At 35.1% G+C, this 21,792-nt stretch overlaps 1 protein-coding gene and 1 non-coding gene across 2 annotated transcripts in view; one reads left to right on the top strand and one right to left on the bottom strand.

Annotated features, from left to right (window-relative positions):
• The window catches only part of LOC115439940 (laminin subunit alpha-like), an 89,013-nt gene that overhangs the window by 56,835 nt on the left and 10,386 nt on the right, over nt 1-21,792 (bottom strand). Inside the window, 8 exon segments of the mRNA XM_037443756.1 lie at nt 415-552; nt 2,746-2,821; nt 3,298-3,491; nt 4,685-4,894; nt 5,470-5,686; nt 7,458-7,628; nt 10,060-10,168; nt 10,666-10,793. Of these exon segments, the coding sequence (XP_037299653.1) occupies nt 415-552; nt 2,746-2,821; nt 3,298-3,491; nt 4,685-4,894; nt 5,470-5,686; nt 7,458-7,628; nt 10,060-10,168; nt 10,666-10,793 (1,243 nt within the window).
• Trnam-cau lies at nt 6,939-7,011 on the top strand. The gene has a single exon. It is a non-coding gene; the product is annotated as a tRNA-Met (tRNA).

Raw genomic sequence — 21,792 nt, 5'->3', positions numbered from 1 at the left:
ATATATTTGTTTTTCCCAATTGAATTGATAATGTCTATGATAAATATGACTATCAACATCGATATATATGTACTACGTACTAGATTTGACGTTTCGAATATTCACTGTGTTCAACTGAATTGAACTGCAATCCATTCAAACTGATTTTAGTATTTTCAATATTGACAGATTGTGGTTACGGAGTGGCGCTCATGATATAAAAACTCGAGTCTTAGTGTAAACTTGGATTTGAATAAAAAATATTAATCAAATAAGTAAAATTATTTGTTGTTCAAGTGAATAAATAGGTTACAACAGTGACGTATATGTTGCCGTTTTAGTTCAGATTTTGAACAAATATGGATATGGACGTGTGTGTCTATAGAATATACGTCAATGACTATCAACGATGCGTCCAATATGAACAATACTCACGCTTGCACGTAGGATAATTGAAGTACCCCGCTTCGCACTGGTTGCAAGTGCGACCGGCGTACTTGCTCTTGCACGTACAGTTGCCCGAATCCTTGTCGCAGATGTGAGACACCGAGCCCACGGGGTTGCACTCGCAATCTGTGGTTGAGAAGGTTAATTAATTAATATTTGAGGTGAAATACATGTTACAGCTCTAATGACCGTATCAAACTAGCTGTATTTGAACGAGTAAATCCCATTGACTAAATATAAAGAGGACAGGCCCCAAAAGTTAGCTATATGAATAAGTTATATTTATGTTAGGGAAATCGACGCAGAATTGTCAATATATATGTCTATCTCTTTTACTCAAAGCTTATTTGGAACGCAACAAACAAAGACAAAAATAATTGCTTTCTTCGAATATGGCACTATTTCGTTTACTTCAACACACTGGGACCGCCTTGCGGCCGAAACGCCATTTTACGAAACCCAGTCGGCAAGTACATGTAGTGTCAGACGATGTAAACAAATCTTCATAAATATTGAATTTAAAGTAATATAATCATATTCTCAATTGTTTAGTTTGTTTATTAGTGTATTTGTTAAGTTTCGAAAGTGACTCAGTGTTGTGTGAAAGGATGCAAATCGAATTCACGCAAGAAAGACCCCGAAATATCTTTTCATAGGTTAGTAACTGTTTTTACCGAAAATTAGCAAATATCTTTGTATATTTACTTTTTGGATTTGTTTTTATCAATTAAAATGATATGTGGATCTGGTTTGTTAAGCTTTGGACCCTTTTAGGCGTGATTTATACACATTAAAATCATTATGTTTGTTTACACACGAGCTTAGGGATGGGTGGGTGGATTTGTTTAGAAATTATTTATATCGATATTTTAACAGACGCCCGTTTATCAATTACGGTTTTTGTCTTTGAAAGAATGTTAGAGCACACATCAATATTGTATTATTCAGAACGACAAACTAAGTGAAATTAGAATATTTTTTTAAGATAACCAAAAAATTTAAAAACCAACGCAAAATGAATTGAGAATATTGAGCGACGTGATTGGAATCCTACACCAAATACATATTTCTTTACATTTTGAGAAGATATGCATAAACCACACGTTTAATTAACGCGAGTAAAGATAACTGTTTTCCAACAATATTCCCGATAAGTATAATAGTAATGATTATTATACTTCACCTAATAGTAATATTACTTTAATATATTGCTATGAATAAAATTAGAATTGTTACATAAAAGAATAGATAAACATAAAAGAAACAACATAAAGATGAAATGTAAGATATATTTTTACAATTGGCGGTCTTATGTTTCGAGCAACCTTTGCATGCACGGAAATAGATACATAATCATATTGTTGTTATTGCAAATAATTATTATAATTGATTATCTTAACCACCATTTTTACGGTCATTGATTTTAGTTTGCTGAACCATAGTTATGTTTCTCGATCAAAGAGCATAATAATAAAATAAAATAAAACCAACCAAATAATTGCTGGCTACGCTATCTTATTCCATTTATCATGTATTAAATAAATATCTTAATCTGTAACTTAAATTTTTAGCAAGGAATAGTGCAACATACAAATATAGATCAAACACAACTGGATGTTTGTCACAACAGGTACTGCTTTGTTTAACAATTGTTACTTATAAATCACTTTCAGTTTGTTTGTTTACATTATGGTTTGTTATATTTATATTATGGTAGTTCCTAACCCCTTTCGTATTTGATCTTTTTGGGGCTTGTTTGTCTCTCTTAATTCTTCGATGTCGATACAAAATTTTCGGTACTAGCATATCACTATTGTAAGGGGCGGAGTCGGCACCATTTTATGCATTAAATGTGCCGCATGTCACGTGACCATATCACCCATCCTCTATACTTCTTTTATCATTGGTAAATCCCCATTCAACATCAAACTTTATTCATAAGGAAAACGATCGATATTACTTTACAAAAAACGACAAAAAATACAACACACATCACGCATTTATCCCCGAACGGGTATGCAGAGGCGCAACCAAGACACCCACTTTTCTACAAGTGTGTTCCGTGCCATGATGTGATAGGGGGCGAGCTTATCGCCATATCGGCAACAAATTCCAGACACCGGGCTGATACTGAGCAAAAAACCCAAATATCATTTTGCCGACCCGGGATTCGAACACAGGACCTAAGACCGCTGTACCTCGAACCGCGCATGCAGTGCAACTACGCTACCGAGACAGTTTACCCAATATTTACACATACATTATGTAGTACATATTACAAACACCATTAGAACATGACGTCATTGTCCCTTTACTTACTTTTACAATCCGGTGAGTAGTAACCATCTCCGCAAATCTCACATGAATTTCCAGCGTAGTTGTATTTACACGGGCACTGGAATGGAAATATTATTATTATTAGTTTAAGGCTGACTCACTTTTGTGGTGGATGCCGATAATGGAATGAAATTATTATTATTATTATTTTAAGGCTTACTCAATATTGTAGTTAAGGTCAAAATTATGGCTAATCGTTCTTTACTCTATATCATTATGTCCTGCACTTCGTAATAAGTCACATTAATACTGAATAAGCCCGGGTAGTACTTTAGAGATTAGACATGAAATACAAACAGTCCATCAGACAAATAAAATTAAATGTCCTCAAAAAATGTTCGAATTATGTAAAAATAATACATTGGGTGTTCATGTGTTGATTATTTTCAAAACAAGAGTAGATTATAAATTATCCATTGTATTTCCATAAAGTGTAAACACCATACACTCCTGTCTCCTGACCCTTTAGTCAGCACACACTTTTTTAACTGAAGAAGATTCCAGAAAGACTGGACACAAGATGAATGTTCTTACCAGCCCATCAGTCGGAGTGCAGTGTCCTCCCTCAGTGCCGTTCAGGTTGCAGGTGCAGGGCTTGCAGTTGGGATAGTCGAAGTAACCGTATGCGCAAGAGTCGCAGTTAGGCGGGTTGAACTCGTGACGGCACTCGCACCGGCCCGTCTCCTCCTCACAGTTGCCGGTCGAGAAGTGAGGGTCGCAGTTGCACGCTGTGGGAAAGATTGGCGTTATAATTGTGGACGGAAATTTTTATATTTAGTCCATGGCCCGCGCGCCAACCTTGATAAAGCTAAGTACGTATTTGTATCATAGATTACGCGTATTCTTGTACTAAATCCGGTGGGCTCTGGTACTGATAAGTATAGACTTAAATATAGATTTACTATGTACAATTTTCTCAATTTCTAAATTGTAACTTTGAGATGCAAATAGTAATTTTTTCTAGTAGCAATATAATAAAAACTTCGTTCAACTTTATAGGTAAATATGTGGATGTGGAAGTGGTTAATTCTCTAATACGTTATCAACTGCTGAATTGGATCTGCAATGCTTTCATTTGTCGACGAAAACTGCGATCTATGGTTAATGAGTGTTGCTACTTGTTTCTGCACCTCCTTCTAACTCTTCGAACTACTTCCCTACATCCTTACTGTATGGTGTACACTATACACTATTTTGATGTTGTTGAGTTGAAGTGAGAGACGGTATCGCTTAGCGATCACGTTGTTTATTTGAGTTCACAAAATTTGATTGTTAAAAATATTTAAAATGTAAGTAATGATTACACAATGGCATCAGGTGAACTGATGCGAATACATTGATGTAATGAGAATAACATAGTAACGTAAAATGCTGACTCGCTCGTACAACCATACAACAACGGTTTGTATAACATAAACCGTACACTCACCATTATGTTTATCATACAGGGTCATTTTGACATTGCGTCACCAAATGAAACCACATACTCGTCTTCATCATTGCTAACAGTGTGCCAAAAATCATCCATTAATAACGAACATTTTCACCAAAAAGCCTCGTTTTAGTTTTCTGAATTTTTTTATCATTTTTTATATATCATTCCTGTAGTTTAATGCGAATATGGTGTGTGTGTGAGTGTATTTCTGACTGAAAGTGTGATGTTGCTGCTGCAACGAATTCTCTTAGAGTGGCATTAAGGTGCGTAACATTAAAATTACTTTTTATTAATATTTATTTTGTTCGAAACTTACACTTTTTCATTTTACATCTACGGCTCAAGTAACTTATTATAATGTGTTATTTGCAAGTAAATGGGTATGTGGTTTCATTTAGTAACGCAATGTCAAAATGACTTCGTATATGTCGATGTCATAGGCATCCAATACCGAACCTCTTTAAAGTTGTATAATAAAGCACTTACGCTGACAGACGTCAAGTTCGTCCCACTGCTTGCCGTAAGGGCGATAGTAAGTCGAGCGGCACTTGTTGCAGTTGATGCCCTCGGTGTTGTGCTGGCAGTTCTTGCACACGCCGCCGCCTTCGTACCGCCCGTGGATGTCCAGCGAGAGACGCTTCTCGTCCACCTCGGGATCGTACGAACATTCCGTCGTGTGGTTGTGACAGTTGCAAGCTGTTGGAAAAGTTATGCTTTAGTTATGTTTTATTTATTTATTTAGCACTTCATATACAAAAGTACAGAAGCGGACTTAATGCCATAGGCATTCTCTGCCAGTCAACTTTTGGGTGGTGCAGAGATAATCAATATCGAATCGAGATTATGTTATGTTGTTTTATAAAAACTTAATTGTGATTAAAGTTAATTCTTTTAGGGGCATTAAAGTGACGAACTGAACGTTTTTGTAAAATTATTTTTCTATTGCTTTATTGCTTTGAATGACGAGACTAGCTTGCCGTTCGCCTGATTGTAAGCGATACGACCGCCCATAAACATTAGAAACGACAACCAGCACTTTGAATTACAAAGTATTGTTTGATTCAGTAGTTACACTGGCTATAATATCCTTCAAACCGGAACACAACAGTGATTACACACTAGTGTTTAGCGGCAGAAATAGACATTGCGGTGGTACCTACCACCGCCAACTCCCACATACTGTGTTTGTATGTGGGGGTGGCCAGCTAGGAGTCGGTCTCGCTATTTGATACGATGACGAGTGCAACAGAGTAAATAAAACAGAGTCTTACGTTCGCAAGCGAACCGGTCCCAGTTCTGTGAGATCCTCCACTTCTTTTGCTCGAAGCCGGGGCAGCATTCGGCGCACTGCGGGCCGCACGTGTTGTGCTGGCATTGGCACACCAGTATGTTGGTGTCACCGGACGCGTCCGCGGGCGAGCACATGTCCGCGTGGCCGTTGCACATACACCTACCCCCGATGCTGATGTCCTTTATACTGTAAAAGTACTGATGGGGGAAGGTATTATTATTATTATATAGTTTACTAGCTGACCCGACAGACGTTGTCCTGTCTTAACTATGTATGCACGCGCGCATTCTGTCGATCGCTGACAGTTATTTCAAACCACTGACAGTTATGTAAAATTAATATTGTCGTTAAGTTTTCTTAAATTTTCTAATGTGCCGCTCAACTACCTTAATTATTTTTTCATAAGAACCATCTCCTGACAATAACAAACACAACAAAAATAAAATAGTTAAATCGGTCCAGCCGTTCACGCGTGATGGCGTGACCATGGGAAATTGGGATTAATTTTTATATATACAGATATATTAAAAACTGACAAGTCTACATATGAACTTAATATATCCTATGGTATTCACACTAGGCTGTATCGTGAAGACCCAAATTTTTGCCTAGTTGCCTACAGTACACATTTATTCATTTATTTGACGCTGGTCTTATTACAAAATTAGTTTTATTTGTAGTTTTATCAAATTATATGTAAATTATACTAAGTTATATAAGTAGTATATAACTTAGTATAATATTATAGTTATATTAATACATACAAATGTAAATTTGTACAATTCATACTTTTAAAGACAAACTGTTACTAAATGTTTTTTTTTTATTCAAGGAGCTAGCGACTTTTTAGATTATTCTGTCTGTAAAAATATTTAAAATACATAATAAAGGATTTATATTATATTTATATTTTATTTCTATCCTATGTACAAAAACGCGAAACGGTAATCACCACTATAGTGCTGTTACTATTTAGTTAACATAATATTTTTTCCTATACATTCTTTTGGTTTATTTTGCGATTTTTCGGATATTTATTTGAAAGAAATTTGCACATTTTCACTTATAAATGCAGTACAATGGAAGACTGTTATGTGAAAGTGGGCCGCACAAATCAATATGACAAATATTCTTAATAAAACATATTTGAAAAATGGGAAAATATTATAGTGGACACATCAATACATTATGTATTTGCTGTTCACAAGAGGCGAAAAGGCCCATCAGAGATCCCAAACGGAAGTTTAAATGATAATTTACAGGATGTTACGTCATCAACGTGTGTCAAACTTTATCCACACACATTAATCAGTTTAAATGTTTAAGAGTAAACATTGTCACAATTTTTCACACTCAGAAAATTGGTAGCAACTTTTAAAACAACAAAATTTATATAAAAATATCCTTATAAATCCCTTAATAACGGGGAAGTTTGTCTATTAACACCTAGCCTCGGTAGCGCAGTGGGTAGCGCGTAAGTCTCATAATCTTAAGGTCGTGAGTTCGATCCTCACCCGGGGCATACGTTTTTCTAGTTTTACGTATTATGCAATTTTATTCAATTATTAATGATTATTATATAGTTAATTATTGGGATTTATTACCTAATGAATGAATAATAGTTTGTTTTGTTTGTATATGGGTAATGTTTTACATTGTAGCAGGTCATTTTAAAGGGAAAGAGGGTGTCAGTTTGCCCTTTTTATATTATATAAAAAATTTAAAATAATAATTATGAATTGTAAACCCCCATTTTTTGGTCACGTTAACGCAGACCCCCGTCAAGTTACCCCCAGGGCAACTTTGGGAATTAATGCAATAGACCAAGTAGTTATTTTCATCTATTAAAAATTAGATATCTTAAAATATATTATCCCTAGTCATATAAACTGAGGTACGTCTCAATCTATTCTTAATTACAAAATACCGCCATCTAAGCGTAAAGTAAAGAATCAATCTGACACTCACACGCCTGGTGACCGTCGGGTCCTGCCGCGCCACCGACATGAGATGACCGAGCAAGTTCTTGGTCCTGAGAAGTCGCAGCCTCACGTTCGTAGCCCTGGTCCATTCTTGCAGCACTGACGAGTTGAAATACTTGTCTGAGGACGGCCGGTAGTTCAGTAGAGAGATCGGAATCTGTGTAAAGTTGAATAGATATAAAGTTTATATTGGATATAGTTAACAAGCATAACTTAAGACAAGGGTACCGCACCAATGGCAGGCGTGCAAAGATAGCACGCGACGAAATAATTTGGGCACGGTAATCACAATTATTGACGATTATTGACCTCTTCTAAAATACGTAATTATGTTATTGTATAATTTCAGTCGCGTGTAGATAGTTTCTTTTAAAAAGTCAATATCATCGTAGTAATGTTTTGGCTGCCTGTTTTTGAGTGCTTTGGTGGCGAAGTCGTACTGCATGCGCGGTTCGACAGCGCTCTGAGGTCCTGGATACGAATCCCGGGTCGGGCAAAGTGATATTTGGGATTTTCTTACGGAACACACTTGGCGAAAAGTGGGTGCCCTGGTTGCGTCTCTGCATACCCCTTCGGGGATAAATGCATGATGTTGTGTGTGTGTCTGTAATGTTTTGGCAAAGAAAATATCGTTTGAATTTTTGATAGCACGTTACAGGCATATTATGATTATATTGCAGCCCACAATTGGGCGTAGATACGCAAAAAGGATCCAACCCACAGTATCGTCGAAAATGAGCCGAGTTTGCCAAATTAATTCTAGTCTATAAGGTCTATATTTTCCATTAGTAAAAGCATCTTAGTCAATATATATAATAAAATATCATAATTTTATTGACCTTATATAAAATAGAATATCAATGAGCAAAAATACGATTTAAACTTCAATCTTCACTATTTCAAAAGTGTAATTTGTTAAAAAAAAGCGGCGATAGCCTAGGAAACATCGTGACGAAACCTGCATATCTGAGAAGTTCTCTATAGGAATTTCGAGGGTGTGTGAAGTCCACCAACCCGCGTTTAATATATATTTATCTACTGCAAGAGATACTTAAACACGAAAGCAAAAAAAAACAAAAATATGCAAAGTCATACATTATACAATTGGTAATATAACAATACATAGGTCCAAGATTGTAACAAAGAACTCTGATACAATTTATCAAACAGAGTATCCCAACGAATGAGGCAGTGTTTGTTACAGATGATATGACTTACACTTGATAAAGGCCTTTTATATTTATAAAAGGTTGTATGTTCCTTTTTTTGCGCTCGCTATCCTGAGACATGAGATGTTAAGTCTTATTATGTCTACTAGTATCACTGTCTACAATGATGTCCTTCAAACCGGAACAGTGTCTACACACTGCTGTTTGGCGGCAGAAATAGACATTGCGGTGGTGCCTACCCAGTCGGACTTTCACATATTATGTGCGACCTAACACCAGTAATGTATGTAATGTAAGTAATGTATTCAATAGTAACGAAATTAAAACACGAGAAGGCACAGGAGGTCGTCATACAGAATTTATTATTAGATCGTCATCTTGAGACTAGAAAAAACTTACTACAATAATGTACTCTACGTCACAATACTATGAAACCTATATACCATCACAGTTACTCGGGGTTTGAAACCGATAATACAGCAGTTCCTTGAAACATTGATCTACTCTTGTTTTTAGAGATTTCATTTAATAATATAATAAAAAAAAAGCGGCGATAGCCTAGTTGGGTGTGGAACGGACTGCCGAGACGAATGTCCGCAGGTTCAAATTCCAAGGGCACACACCTCTGACTTTTCTAAAAAATCATGTGTGTATTCTTTGTGAATTTATCGTTCGCTTTAACGGTGAAGGAAAACATCGTGAGGAAACCTGCACATCTGAGAAGTTCTCTATAGGAATTTCGAAGGTGTGTGAAGTCTACTAATCCGCACTAGGCCAGCGTGGTGGACTAAGGCCTAATCCCTCTCAGTAGTAGAGGAGGCCCGTGCTCAGCAGTGGGCAAGTATAATAATACAGGGCTGATATTATTATTATTTAATAATATATTAATACTTGTTGATATTTCTGATTCCTACGCAGGATATATTATAGTGCACAAGTGTGTGCGGACTACACAGCTGCACTCTCTGTTCCTTCGCTCTCATAGGCCTGTGAGACGGCGAGCGAGGCACTGGGGTATCACAACGTCAAATTCTTGACGCCGAGCTGCGACTAAGTAATTTTTAACATGGCGACCACCGTACACAAGGTTTTAAAATCCGCCATAGTGACCCACTACGTGTGACACGTTCCGGGATCAGCCTCTGTATATCCTGTTCCAATAGGCCGGCATAACTGTGTCGATTGCAAGGGGAAAACACCTGTCAGTCGACATTCTATTGGACCCCTCTGCACTTCACATTAGGTGCAGTGGGGTAATACTGCCGTGGAAATATAAAAAAATTACCGCTAAATGCCACGCGGTTGCATCGCGTCGGCTATAAGTGAGATGGCCATATTGCCACATCTTCAGAGCTATAACACGTTCCGAAATAGATTCTTCATAACTTTGATATAACGTTTAGTTGTTGTAGTCCTTACCTCACCGCCCTCCAGGGGCACGATCTTGGAGTACTCGGTACTGCAGATAACGGAGTCATCTCTGGTGATCGGCTGCAGACTCTCCTTGCCGAAGTATCTCTCACAGTCTCTGTGGAAAGTGATAGAGTACATTATGTAATTAAACTTCAGATGGTCATCGGCGTGTTGCGTACGCGGTACCACTTCCGCTCTGAGCTCGAGAATTCAAATCCCGGATCGAGCATTTTGCTAACGAGTTTTTTTGTTCAGTATGGAATTTTTACAACGGCCATTTGGAATTCGTTTGTGCTGCACTTTATCTAAAGAATAAATTTAATTTTACGATTGGAAAAACACACCTTAATAGTCGTAATTATCAGTTTTAAATGACTAATTAGAACAAAATATAGATGAGTTAAATGTAATGCAGCAATTATTTTAAAATTACGGAACTATTAGAAGATGTATTTTTCATTATCCTGAGGCTTATAATATGCCTCAAGGTGACAAGCACTCTGCTATATAACTCTGCCACATTAAATACAATATTTCTGTTAGGCGTTGCACGAGAGTCATCAATGGGTGGTTTCCTATCTCATCAACTAAATATAAGAGAAAATATCTTACTGGGGCGACTCCGAGAAATACTGCCAGGGCTTGAAGGATTTTCCGTAGTCGGTTGACTTCTCTAGAACCCAGAGGCCGGGGCGGGGCGAGTTACCCATCCGCACAAACACGTACGCCACGTGGAATTCCTGGACAAATGTCATTGGATTAGCTATATATATGTCTGGTACAAAAATCATTTTTATTCTGCAGGAGATAGTCATTTCAGAATAAAATCTTCAAAATTAAACAGTAAGTATAAATATAAAATATAATTTAGCAAAAGATGAATTCAATTTTATCTCAACGATGTAGCTACGATAGACTTATAGTTTAATATTTATTTTAAAATATAGCCAAGGACAGTCGCTCATTCGTTGCTGGTCGCCTGAAAAATGCTAGCTTGTCTTAATGATACACTAGCTGACTCCTGATAGCGATGAGGAATGTTCTATGAATTTTTCAGTGTATTTGTAGCTCACTATTCCTCTTTAGTCTATTGTCCATGCCTATTATACTGAACTTGGAGCCCACTGAGCAAATGCAAGTAGCCCGGCAGCTCGTATAATTTTAACTAAAACTACATTTCCCAAGACAACTTGGACCGTATACTAATCCATTAACCATTACTTTAATTATAAATACGTTTTATTAAATTAAAAACGTTAAATTTTAAATACGTTTTTATACACTTAAGCAGGCGAATTTATCGTTGTGGCCAGAGGCATCTTAACTTCTTAATCCTTTGTCGCTTATGTTAAAAGGTCGAATATGGCTGGCATACAGTAATAAAACGAACACCCTGGAAGTTTTGGAAATGAAATAGGATTGTAGTCTTATTTGGGAAGATGGCATTTCAAGCCAATATTCATGTCATTAGAAAATAATTGTTACAGTTTCTATATGTTTTACTAAGTACCAATAGTTATGTATTAGATCTCTGCGGTTTGATAGAAGTCTATTGTATTTTTGTGTAAACAATAATAATAATAATAATTTACTATAATAAACCATAACTAGAGTAATGTATCTTAAAGAGACCTCTACGTGTTGGATCCATGTCCCCACGCAAGCCTTCCAAGAGGACCGGCCTTTATGCCGTGATTTCCCACAGGAAAGATACAATAATAAAAAATTGTTTTCCTATATCCCGAAAGAGTAGACAAACAGGAACACGTAGTTTTTCCGATGGTGTTTCCTTCTCATATAAGACTGATTTAAATCTCTGGCAATTGGGCTTTGTTAATCGCAGGTAAATATGGCTTTACATAAGTCAAAACAATTTGGGAACAGTTGTATATCTTTAACCGAACTTTAATCTGTAACCGAAAGTTCGACTGGAAAGGTAGCACGACTTTCTTCTTTCCGATACACAGCAATATGCAAGATGCGTTTCAGTTTGACTGCATTTGCTGGTGTAAATCATGGTCATTACGAGACTCAACATTTATATAATCATTTATGTTACACGAATTTTAGATGTCGATATAAAGTTGTTTTGTAGTTTATCGCGGTATATATTTGAATTTTCTTCCGACGTTTCGACGACTGCAGCCTTCACGCTCACCGGACGGACTGAGGTTTCGGTCCTCAGTCCGTCATCATGAACGCTGTAGTCTTTGAAACCAAACATCTAATTGCAGAGTAGAGTTTCATTAAGCTCCTTTTTTTTATCGTGGACATACGTTTGTTAGCCTAGCAGGGCCGGCTTATATAATCACACCGGTCTTGCGGGTGTGATTTAGGAACTGCGAGCCATTAAGTAACCATGTTGAGGGCGACTCTCTAAAGGGTCACCGCCTCGGCTCAGGACGGCCACTGAGAGGATGAGATATCAACGATTATGGTACGGTTACCACCGAGAGGAGCGCAAGCTACCTATCAGACCTAGTTTACGTGGGCACGCGAGCCGGAATTATCAAAAGGGACAATTAAGCTACGTAATTTGATGTTCCTTGTAGGAAATAACTAGCAAGTAACAACCTGCACATGCCATCGTTTTTGTTTAACAATGAAACCTTGAGAAAATATCGAGGTGAGTACAGACTTTTAGTGATTTTTAATTAGAAATACCTACCTGAATAGTAATCTCAGAATGGTATTTATATATATATATATATATATATTTTTAATGAAGAGTGGAGCTTGTCTTTCTGACGACACGGCCATCCATAAGCAGTAGAACATCATATAATAACTTAAATTACAAAGTTTTGTTTGGTTATCCACTGCGCTCGCCCTCCTTACATATGAGATGTTAAGTCTATTATGTCCAATAGTTACACTGGCTGACATGTTCTTCAAACCGGAACACAACAGTGACTCCACGCTGCTTCTTGGCAGCAAAAATAAACATGCAGTGGTATCTACCCAGGCGGACTCTCACATATGAGACCTACCACCAGTATAAATATAAATTGATGTCGAAATAAAATGGCGATGGCTATATCTTAGTCGCTTTGTGCTCAATAAGTCTTATGATACATGTTTTTTTCGAGCATACGGCACGCAACGTATGGTCTACAGCACGACATTAATTCGTATAGTATCCTTATCACTATCCATGATCCAATAATCCACAGTTCCAGCATAATGTAAGTGACCTAAAAACTCACAATCTGAGTTAATAAAAATAAAGTTAAGTTAAAAACCCCCGCACTCTTATTTATCTTTTTGAAACTTTAGTTCGAACCATATTAGAGTACGGCGATGTAATTTGGTCTCCGTTTTATCAATTAGATATTGACCGGATTGAGCGGGTCCAACAAAACTGCTTAAAAATATTATGCTTCCGTCACAATCTTCACTGTAAATTAAAATCCTATAAACACAGATTAATTCATTTTAATCTGCTTTCATTAGAGCAAAGGCGTAAAATAAGCGATTGCATATATCTCTTTAAAATAATACATTCGAGAATTGATTCAGCTTCCTTACTATCTAATTTAAATACCAATTTTAATCTGAGATAAATAAAAAAAAAATAAAAAAAAATCATTTAAAAAAAGTTTACCACATAGTAAGTATAGGGGTGTATTCCTCACTATATGCGAGTTTTTTTAATGAGTCATTTTGATTCTGTGATTACAATACTTGTTGTGTATTAGGGATATTCACTAATAACTGAGACCGGCAATTGCTTTTACCGCGAAACTTGTTTATTGCGAGAATTAATAATGAATTAGTTATATTGATACATCTGACTTCATAATTTCTTATGTTGACGGAATTGAACTAGCTAAAAATCAGTACAACACAGAATATTTAAAACAAACTTGCCTTCAGTATATTGACGAGAGATATTCCAATTATTATAAGATTTTTACAGATGGGTCTAAATTTCAGGCGAATATTGGTGCGTCTTTCTTAGATCCACAAACATATTCAAGGGTACGTTTTAAAATTCATTCGGATATTTCTATTATGTCAGCCGCGCTTGTAGCTATTTTGAAGCTTGTTCTTACGCAGAGTCAATCTTATATAATAATATTGTAATCATCACCGACTCAAAAAGCTCTTTACAACATTTGGCTCGGTGTACGACTACCATTCGTGGCGCTTCTTTAGCCTATAAGATTTTAAACCAAATTCTTTCGTTGAGACCTAAGACGATTAAGCTACAATGGGTTCCTGCTCATATACGTCTTTATGGTAATGACACCGCAGATTTATTAGCTAAAGAAGCGATGACGGAGGGTATATTTTTAAATCCTGCACCACATTTCACGGAATTGTTAACACAAGTAAAGCGTCACTGTATCCAACTGTGGAATGAGTTTTTTGATAAACGTTCCCAAGAAAAAGGCACATGGTACCGCACGATTCAACCTGAGCTGTTACAAGCTCCAAGGATTACTGATTGGTTTTGAGCCGACAAGAGTTAGTGGCAGTAATGAGGCTCCGCTGTGGGCATATTCCGACAAATATGTTTAAGCATCTTATGCAGGCGTCAAACTCCCCAAACTGCTCTGACTGTGGAGTAAGAGATGACGTACTTCATATTTTGTCGGAGTGTGTGCGGAGTGGGCCTCATACTTTGAGCTTTAAAGTGGACAACATAAATGGCTTTTTGGCGGTTCCTGTATCAGAAGAGGCTAAGGCTTTATTAAAAAAATATTTTGATTTCATCAAAATTTAGTAGGCACGGGTAAAAGTGATCGTACGGAGCGACATAGTCGGGAAATAACGACCAAGCTCCTTAAATAAATATGAAAAAAAAAACAAAATAATAATGAATTGACAATTGACACGAGAACATAGACAATCATATAGATAATAACACAGATTAAATTAAATTGGACTTTTACTCAACAATACTTATACGGGTATTGTTGGGGATGAGATTCCGCATTTTTGGGACGAGATTTAATACGTGGCTCGTCCTCTTACTAGGTAGGTAGGTATGGCGTTGGTAATCATACGTATAACCCAAGTAAACCATGACTCTTTCGACTTGAATGAAACAGCTGGATTAATACTTTTAGTTATCTTTAAGGTCCGTCGTGCAAAACTAAATTATATTACTGTTTAATTTTGCACTGAAAACTGAAACCACTTATGACCATTATGCTGTTCTTTCAGTAAACTCAACATTTGAGTTCTTTCCATTGATTTATCACTTTATAAGTTATCGTTTGAATTAAATTACGTTTATGAGCGTTCCAAGTTTGTTTTATGTGTAGATAATGGGTATATTTTTAGTGTTCTTGCGTCAGACCGACAAAAACTTTGACCCCGCCCTTAACTATTGTTTTTATCAAGGGGCTATCAGTACCTACACTACTCACGCGGTTAACACGTGATAGAGATGTATATTAAACTATGTGTTTTTGATTAGGAAAAACATGGACGCTTTTAAAATCCCAGAAATAGAAAATAAAATATCATACAGGCCCTGTTCCACATGGTGCTGTTCTGCTTAGCTCATAAAATTGACTTAGTTGTTTCGTTTTACAAGGCTAGCTTAATGGGCTTTAGTTATATTCCATTTGCCCTTAACCCTTTCCAATAAGCGATTGGCGCAACATACGTTTTTTATTCTTGTTGCAGAATGGCTGTTTCTACGACCAGGCACCTCAACATCGACTCCTTGTGAGGCCAATCCCCTTTTTCTTTTTTTCGCGGGCATAAAACGCGTTATCCTTAGTCAATTGGGGGGTGAGTGGAACGGTTATGTTTTCACCGGTCTTACGGCCCAATGTCAACACTCGGCAGTATCGTATCATCCGAGCGAGCATTGGACCGAGTCCCTAACCCCTATATACCCCTATATTAAGCCAATCCTAACCTATAAATGTCATAAAAACATGATAGACCACTTTTTTAAGTACCTATCCAGATTTTCTACTTTTTACTTCACTATTATATCGAGCAAAATTTATCAACCACCAAGAAGTTAACTTAAAAAAAATACGAGTGTTGTCGAACCCACAACTTCCGCAGCCATTCGATCGACTAACCTCTAAGGCTATAGTTTGATAAAAAAAAATAGTTTATAACAATTTATTGGGGACAGCAGCACACATGGCTGCCGCTAAGATTACTTTTAGGGAGGTGTATCTGCATCTACACACTATAAGTAGGTACAATATAACATCTTTTTTTTTTTTTCAAATAAAAATCGCTTGGTTATTTGCATATACTAAACCATCATAAAATCTCTGCGGTCGATAGCTTCCATTGTCATTCAGTTATTTTTATTGTGATTTGTCTCGGACAGGGGTTCACGTGCATTCCCTTGCATCCCCCTTACGGCGTCCATGTCAATACACGATACTTATAGTGATGTGGATGAGTATATTTATAATCACGTTTAGGGTATCACTTCAACCAATTGCAACTAAATTGCACGTTTCAGCGATTGTTCTTGATTTGGACGCTGCATCGCTTTGGCATTATATAAGAGTAGCGAGACAACGAGTTGCCTTACCAGATATTTTCATTATATATCTTTTTGAGGTGCGAAGATTTCATCTCGTTTTTTAATTGAATTTGAAATCTCCTACTCTATCTAAACCTATTACCAAACTTGTACCATGTTTCCTAATAGTATGATAGTTGGTTACTTCTCTTATTAAAGTTAATTTATTTGTTTTATTATAAACTGTGGCCACATACATAAAGCAACGACTTAACGATCCTAATCTTAATATTGGATACGATGAATCATAATTCAGCTACGTAAGCATGTTAAATAACCATTGTGATTGGCCCATTTTCACGATCGATTGAAAAACGCCGCGATTAAATTGAACCTTATTTACTAGAGAATTGAATGCACAGCACGTTGCAGGTTATATAAGTGCTTTCGCATCATCGCTAGCTAGTACACATATCTATAGACAACTCGCAAACATTGCATCTGTTGTTTCATGTTAGTACCAACTAATTCATATAAATTTCGCATCGCCTTGATAATAAAAACACTGTTTTAATTATGCTATTTAATGCTAGAAGTTTAGCAATTAAATTATCTTAAATTCATCTCTCTCGTATTTTACATGTCACATTTTAAAGCTAGATTTTATATTTAAATACTTTTAAAAATCATTTTTCATTTATTTTATTACACTCGCATAGTGCGCCTAAAACCATATTGTATTTCGCTTGGCTGTTATTTTTCTAAACCGCAAACCGCGTTCGCTAAGTCATCGTTCATAATTAACACCATTAATGTTATCATTACTTGAACTGTAATTTTGGGAGTAAGCTAAGGACGAAGCATCGTAGATAATTTTTGTACATTTTTATGGTTTGTTATAAGCAATCTATACATATAAAATTGTACAACTTTTATATAAGCTATTTTGAAGATTTTATCACATAAAAATTAGAATCAAATTTTTTTTAGTAATGGTAACATTATTGGATACAATTAGGCCTACAAAGTTGTTGCTTTATGTAATTGGCAATGGAGAAATAACATTTAGTTCCAAGACCCAATGGATTTAAGTTCATAATGTGGTTCATAACATGTCACCTTGAAGCATGTTAAGCTTTGAATTTAGACTCTTAGTCATACTAAATATAAAGAATAAAATTGAGGCAATTGTTATTTGTAAAGAACCTATTTAGTATTTACTGTGGTTCATGGTTACATTTTTTCAAGCAATGTCCCAGGATATGACAGGGCGTGAAAGTAATGCTACAATTAGTTTAGATAATTGTATTTAAATTCAATACATATTAATACTACATTATGTTCTTAGTATTTAAATATGCATGTAAATAATGGCAGCTTAGGTGATAATTTGCAGTTGTTTTCACTAAACAATCACAATCTTCGATCTGAATCTAAGAATGAACCAATCAAAATTACTAATTTTTAAGCATGTCAGAAAAACTTCATTCAGATTGATCCATTTTTGAGATAGATCGAAAAAATCCGATTGGGGTTGTTAATTGAAAATAATGGTTTGTGATGTGCTAGTTAACTAGTGGTGTTCTATTTAACAAGCAATGATGAGTGACCTGTATACTACTTGTACTGCTTTTATCTGTTCTGAGCTGAAACTAATTTTGCCTTAGCTATTAGAACAGCACTAGTTATTTTACAAATAAAATATGTCAAATTATTTACTAGATAATTTGCAACAAAGATAACTGTATGTAAATAAAATAATTCTAGTTTTTACAAAGCTTTATACAGTGAAATGCAAACTTATTTTCTATTTATTTAGAATTACTTTACATTGGCAAATAGTAAATATATTGTACAGCATTTAATATTACCTTTCTTAAAGTTTTCATGATGTAATACCCAAGTTCAAAACTTTAAAGGTATCTTTTTCAATTAAAACAATTCAATATGTTTGTTGTTTCCCCATGTTTTCTAATAGCTAGTCCTATAGCCTGTAACAATTTTTACTATCTTGTTACCATTGTCCATATACATATAACAACAGGTTCCATCAATATTAATAAAAACAAATGTTTTCTATCTTGCGGAAAAATATTTCATTTTACTTATCAAATGTCTATATATTCACTTAACATTTATGAAGATGCCATACTATCCTCATAAAGCCCATCATACAATGATTATGTCATTTTAAAAGGTCCATGAATGTCACAATCTGTTATTACACCATAATGTATTTATTCTGTCTTTCCATATTAATTATTTTAATACATCTTTGTAACAGAGTTTTCTATATTCTTTATTTTTGTCCGTTAATAATTCTGGACTTTTAAATATGATTCCATTTATAAATGCAAGTGTTCTGATGTATTTAGTATGTTTAAAGATCAGGTACATACTATTTTTAATTTGGTTTCTTCTCATCCTTGACTGATTACTGTTATGATAAATTGAAGTATTTTTTAAGCTGTTTGAAGAAACCCTTTTTTTATATTAACATTATATGCTAATGGTCATCATATATAGCTGTGTGGCCTGGATTTATAATTTAATTATTTTTTGCACTGTATCTTTTTTGGATTTTGTTCTTCTATTTTTAAAAAATATACTTTCATTAATGATCAATATGGGTGCTGGTTGCAAATTTATTAATGCTTGATTCTTGTCTGGTTCTTTGTAATTACTTCTTTAGTACTCTAACACTCAAATAATTACTAAAATAATATTCTTCCTTGTAATACTAATTAATTTTTTCTTCTAAATATGACCTTTACATTTTATGAGTTTTATCTCACGGCTTATTACATTTATGAGAGTTAACAGTAATACTTCCTATTTTAATGCAGTTTTGAAGTGTTTTAAAACGTTCACTATACATGTACAGCTTTCATCTTTTACCTTCGTCATAAATTAGTCCATATTGAAATTGAGGTTGATCTGTTTATCAGTTGCGATTTGGTATAAATGTTAATTTCCATATTTTGTAACAATGTTCATTTTATCCTGTAAGCTTACATGTATGTTGCGTTATTGTACAATAATTTCGCTCTGATGTGGCATAATAATTTATTTCCTTTACCCTTACTTTATCGTATTTTTTCTTGTAGTGCAAAATTCCCAGTGTATTTGGATATCCTGCAACCTCTCACATTTCGGTGAAATCAACTTTTCTATACCAGATGTTTTGAATATTCGAGATATTTTCAATTAACGTCCTCAGACATTTTTGTTTGCACTTTAAAACCTTTGTATTGTTTAGCTGTTAATTTTAGCCTGGATCGTAGCTTCTGGACACCAGGCTCTTATTCTGTTGCGGCATTAAATTATTCTTTCACTTGCTTTTATTTATTACTTAATAATATTCCACTTAATCACTATATCGACATAACATTTTACTTTTACTCAAGCAATGACAGCCATTTGCATTTGGCAGATATAGGTCAGTCGATAAAGCTTTTAAATAAATGTAAGGAACGGTCGACAGAGGGCGCTGTTGTAAGCTCAGATCCTCAGTGTTACAACAATAAAATAGAACCTAGTTTTATATTATGGAACATCATAATATTATGAATATAAAAAAATTGGTAATATTTGGCCAAGTTGCTAAAGTTCGATATGATTTATAACTTCAAGAATTGTTTACAAATTAAAAAAAGCGTAGTTTTATAATAAAAAAGGTTTTATGTGTCATCTGAAACGAAGATGTCTTCATTACAACAACTATTATGACTAAGTTATTACATAATGTTTTTTGATTTCTGCTAGAACTGTTACTAAGAAAACAAAACGGATATAAGATTACCCAAACAATTCTAAGATTATATAGAGCGGACATTGGGAAGAATGTTTTTCTTCAGTAACTTTTTTATACAGAGACATAGCTCCACGTAACTCGGTGACATTAAGCATTCATTAGGTAGGAATACATCCCTCCATCGGTTTTTATGTAAAATTCAGAAATATAAAAGTTATAACATCGGAAAGGTAATTTGAACGAAACGTGAGAACGACCGCTATACTGTTTAGTGTGTTTGGGAATACCCAACATAAACATACGAGAATAGAGGTATCAGGTATGTAGATGTACTGATCTATCCAACATTTTGAATATCAATTGTGGCATTTTGCAAGAAAGCGGGAGTTATTTCTGATTTAACATAATACTTTTAAAATAAATAAAATCAATATAATCATAATATTATATGATTCTTGTTTATCTGGTATTTAATAGAAGCTTTAAGAGGTATTAGCATTGTAACTTTTGATTAATAAAGTCAAAAACCCTAAAAATTGTATAGGTACTGTCATTCACAAAAGTTGCTGAATAAATCGTAGACGTTTAATTTTGTTCATCGCTCGGGTACAACTATAACGGGCTATTTTATTTTAGTCAAAGAAAAATATGTGTTTTTACATAATAATATTATAAAAATAATATTTAATTACAATTTTTACTCACAGATGGTCATTACACTTCATATGAGTATCACGATATTTTTACTTCTAATAATATTGACGTGAAAATAAGGAGGTATTCCTTATGCAATTCCCCGTCTTCATTTTCTCATTAGTTTGTCGAATTCCCTCTAATTACTAAAATGGACAGACGAAGCCATCCAGGATTATCCAACGCGAACGCGTCCATAAATCCTGCTCTATAATTAATTTAATGTTTCTCGTGGTGCATGGGGTCGTTGTACTCGCCATAATGCTATTTTCGACTATTGGAGACGGCAGTTTCAGATGAAACGTCGCGTAGACTTCACTAAACCTTTATAGATTACTAAACACAAGTTGGCATGCGACGCGTTAAGGAATGAAAAAAGACATTGTTGAAAATGTTTAGAACAAACTGTTGAAGTTTAAGAATTGAAGAAACGTTTGGCACAAGCTCAAATAAGATCTGACTTTAGATATTGTTCTGAGGGCAATAGCACAAGACTTTTCCTCCTTAAGTTAGGGCCGCACATAAGTATTATAAACGACGAGTAAATAGTTTTTAAATGAAGAGTGTCAATTAACCTTTAATAGTAGGGGGGAGGAGGGGGTACAAACTACGTATCAAATAGCGGAAGCCACAACCCCAACACTTTTTGTTGTGACAAATAAGCTTACATAAAACTTTTGCGTAATCATTTGGAAAAAAACACCCTTAATAGTATTGGAGCCGCGGTGTTAAATGTAAATATTATTATAACATAAAATAATCTACAAATGAAGTATTAGTATTTTTGGCATTTCAATTGCCCACATCTAAGTCACTTTCCTAAATATCTTAGAAACCCGTA

Source organism: Manduca sexta, chromosome 27 (genome assembly GCF_014839805.1).
Source record: "Manduca sexta isolate Smith_Timp_Sample1 chromosome 27, JHU_Msex_v1.0, whole genome shotgun sequence".
Classification (NCBI taxonomy): domain Eukaryota; kingdom Metazoa; phylum Arthropoda; class Insecta; order Lepidoptera; family Sphingidae; genus Manduca; species Manduca sexta.
The sequence above is the reverse complement of the archived record's forward strand: the minus strand, read 5'-3'. Positions and strand labels throughout refer to the sequence as shown.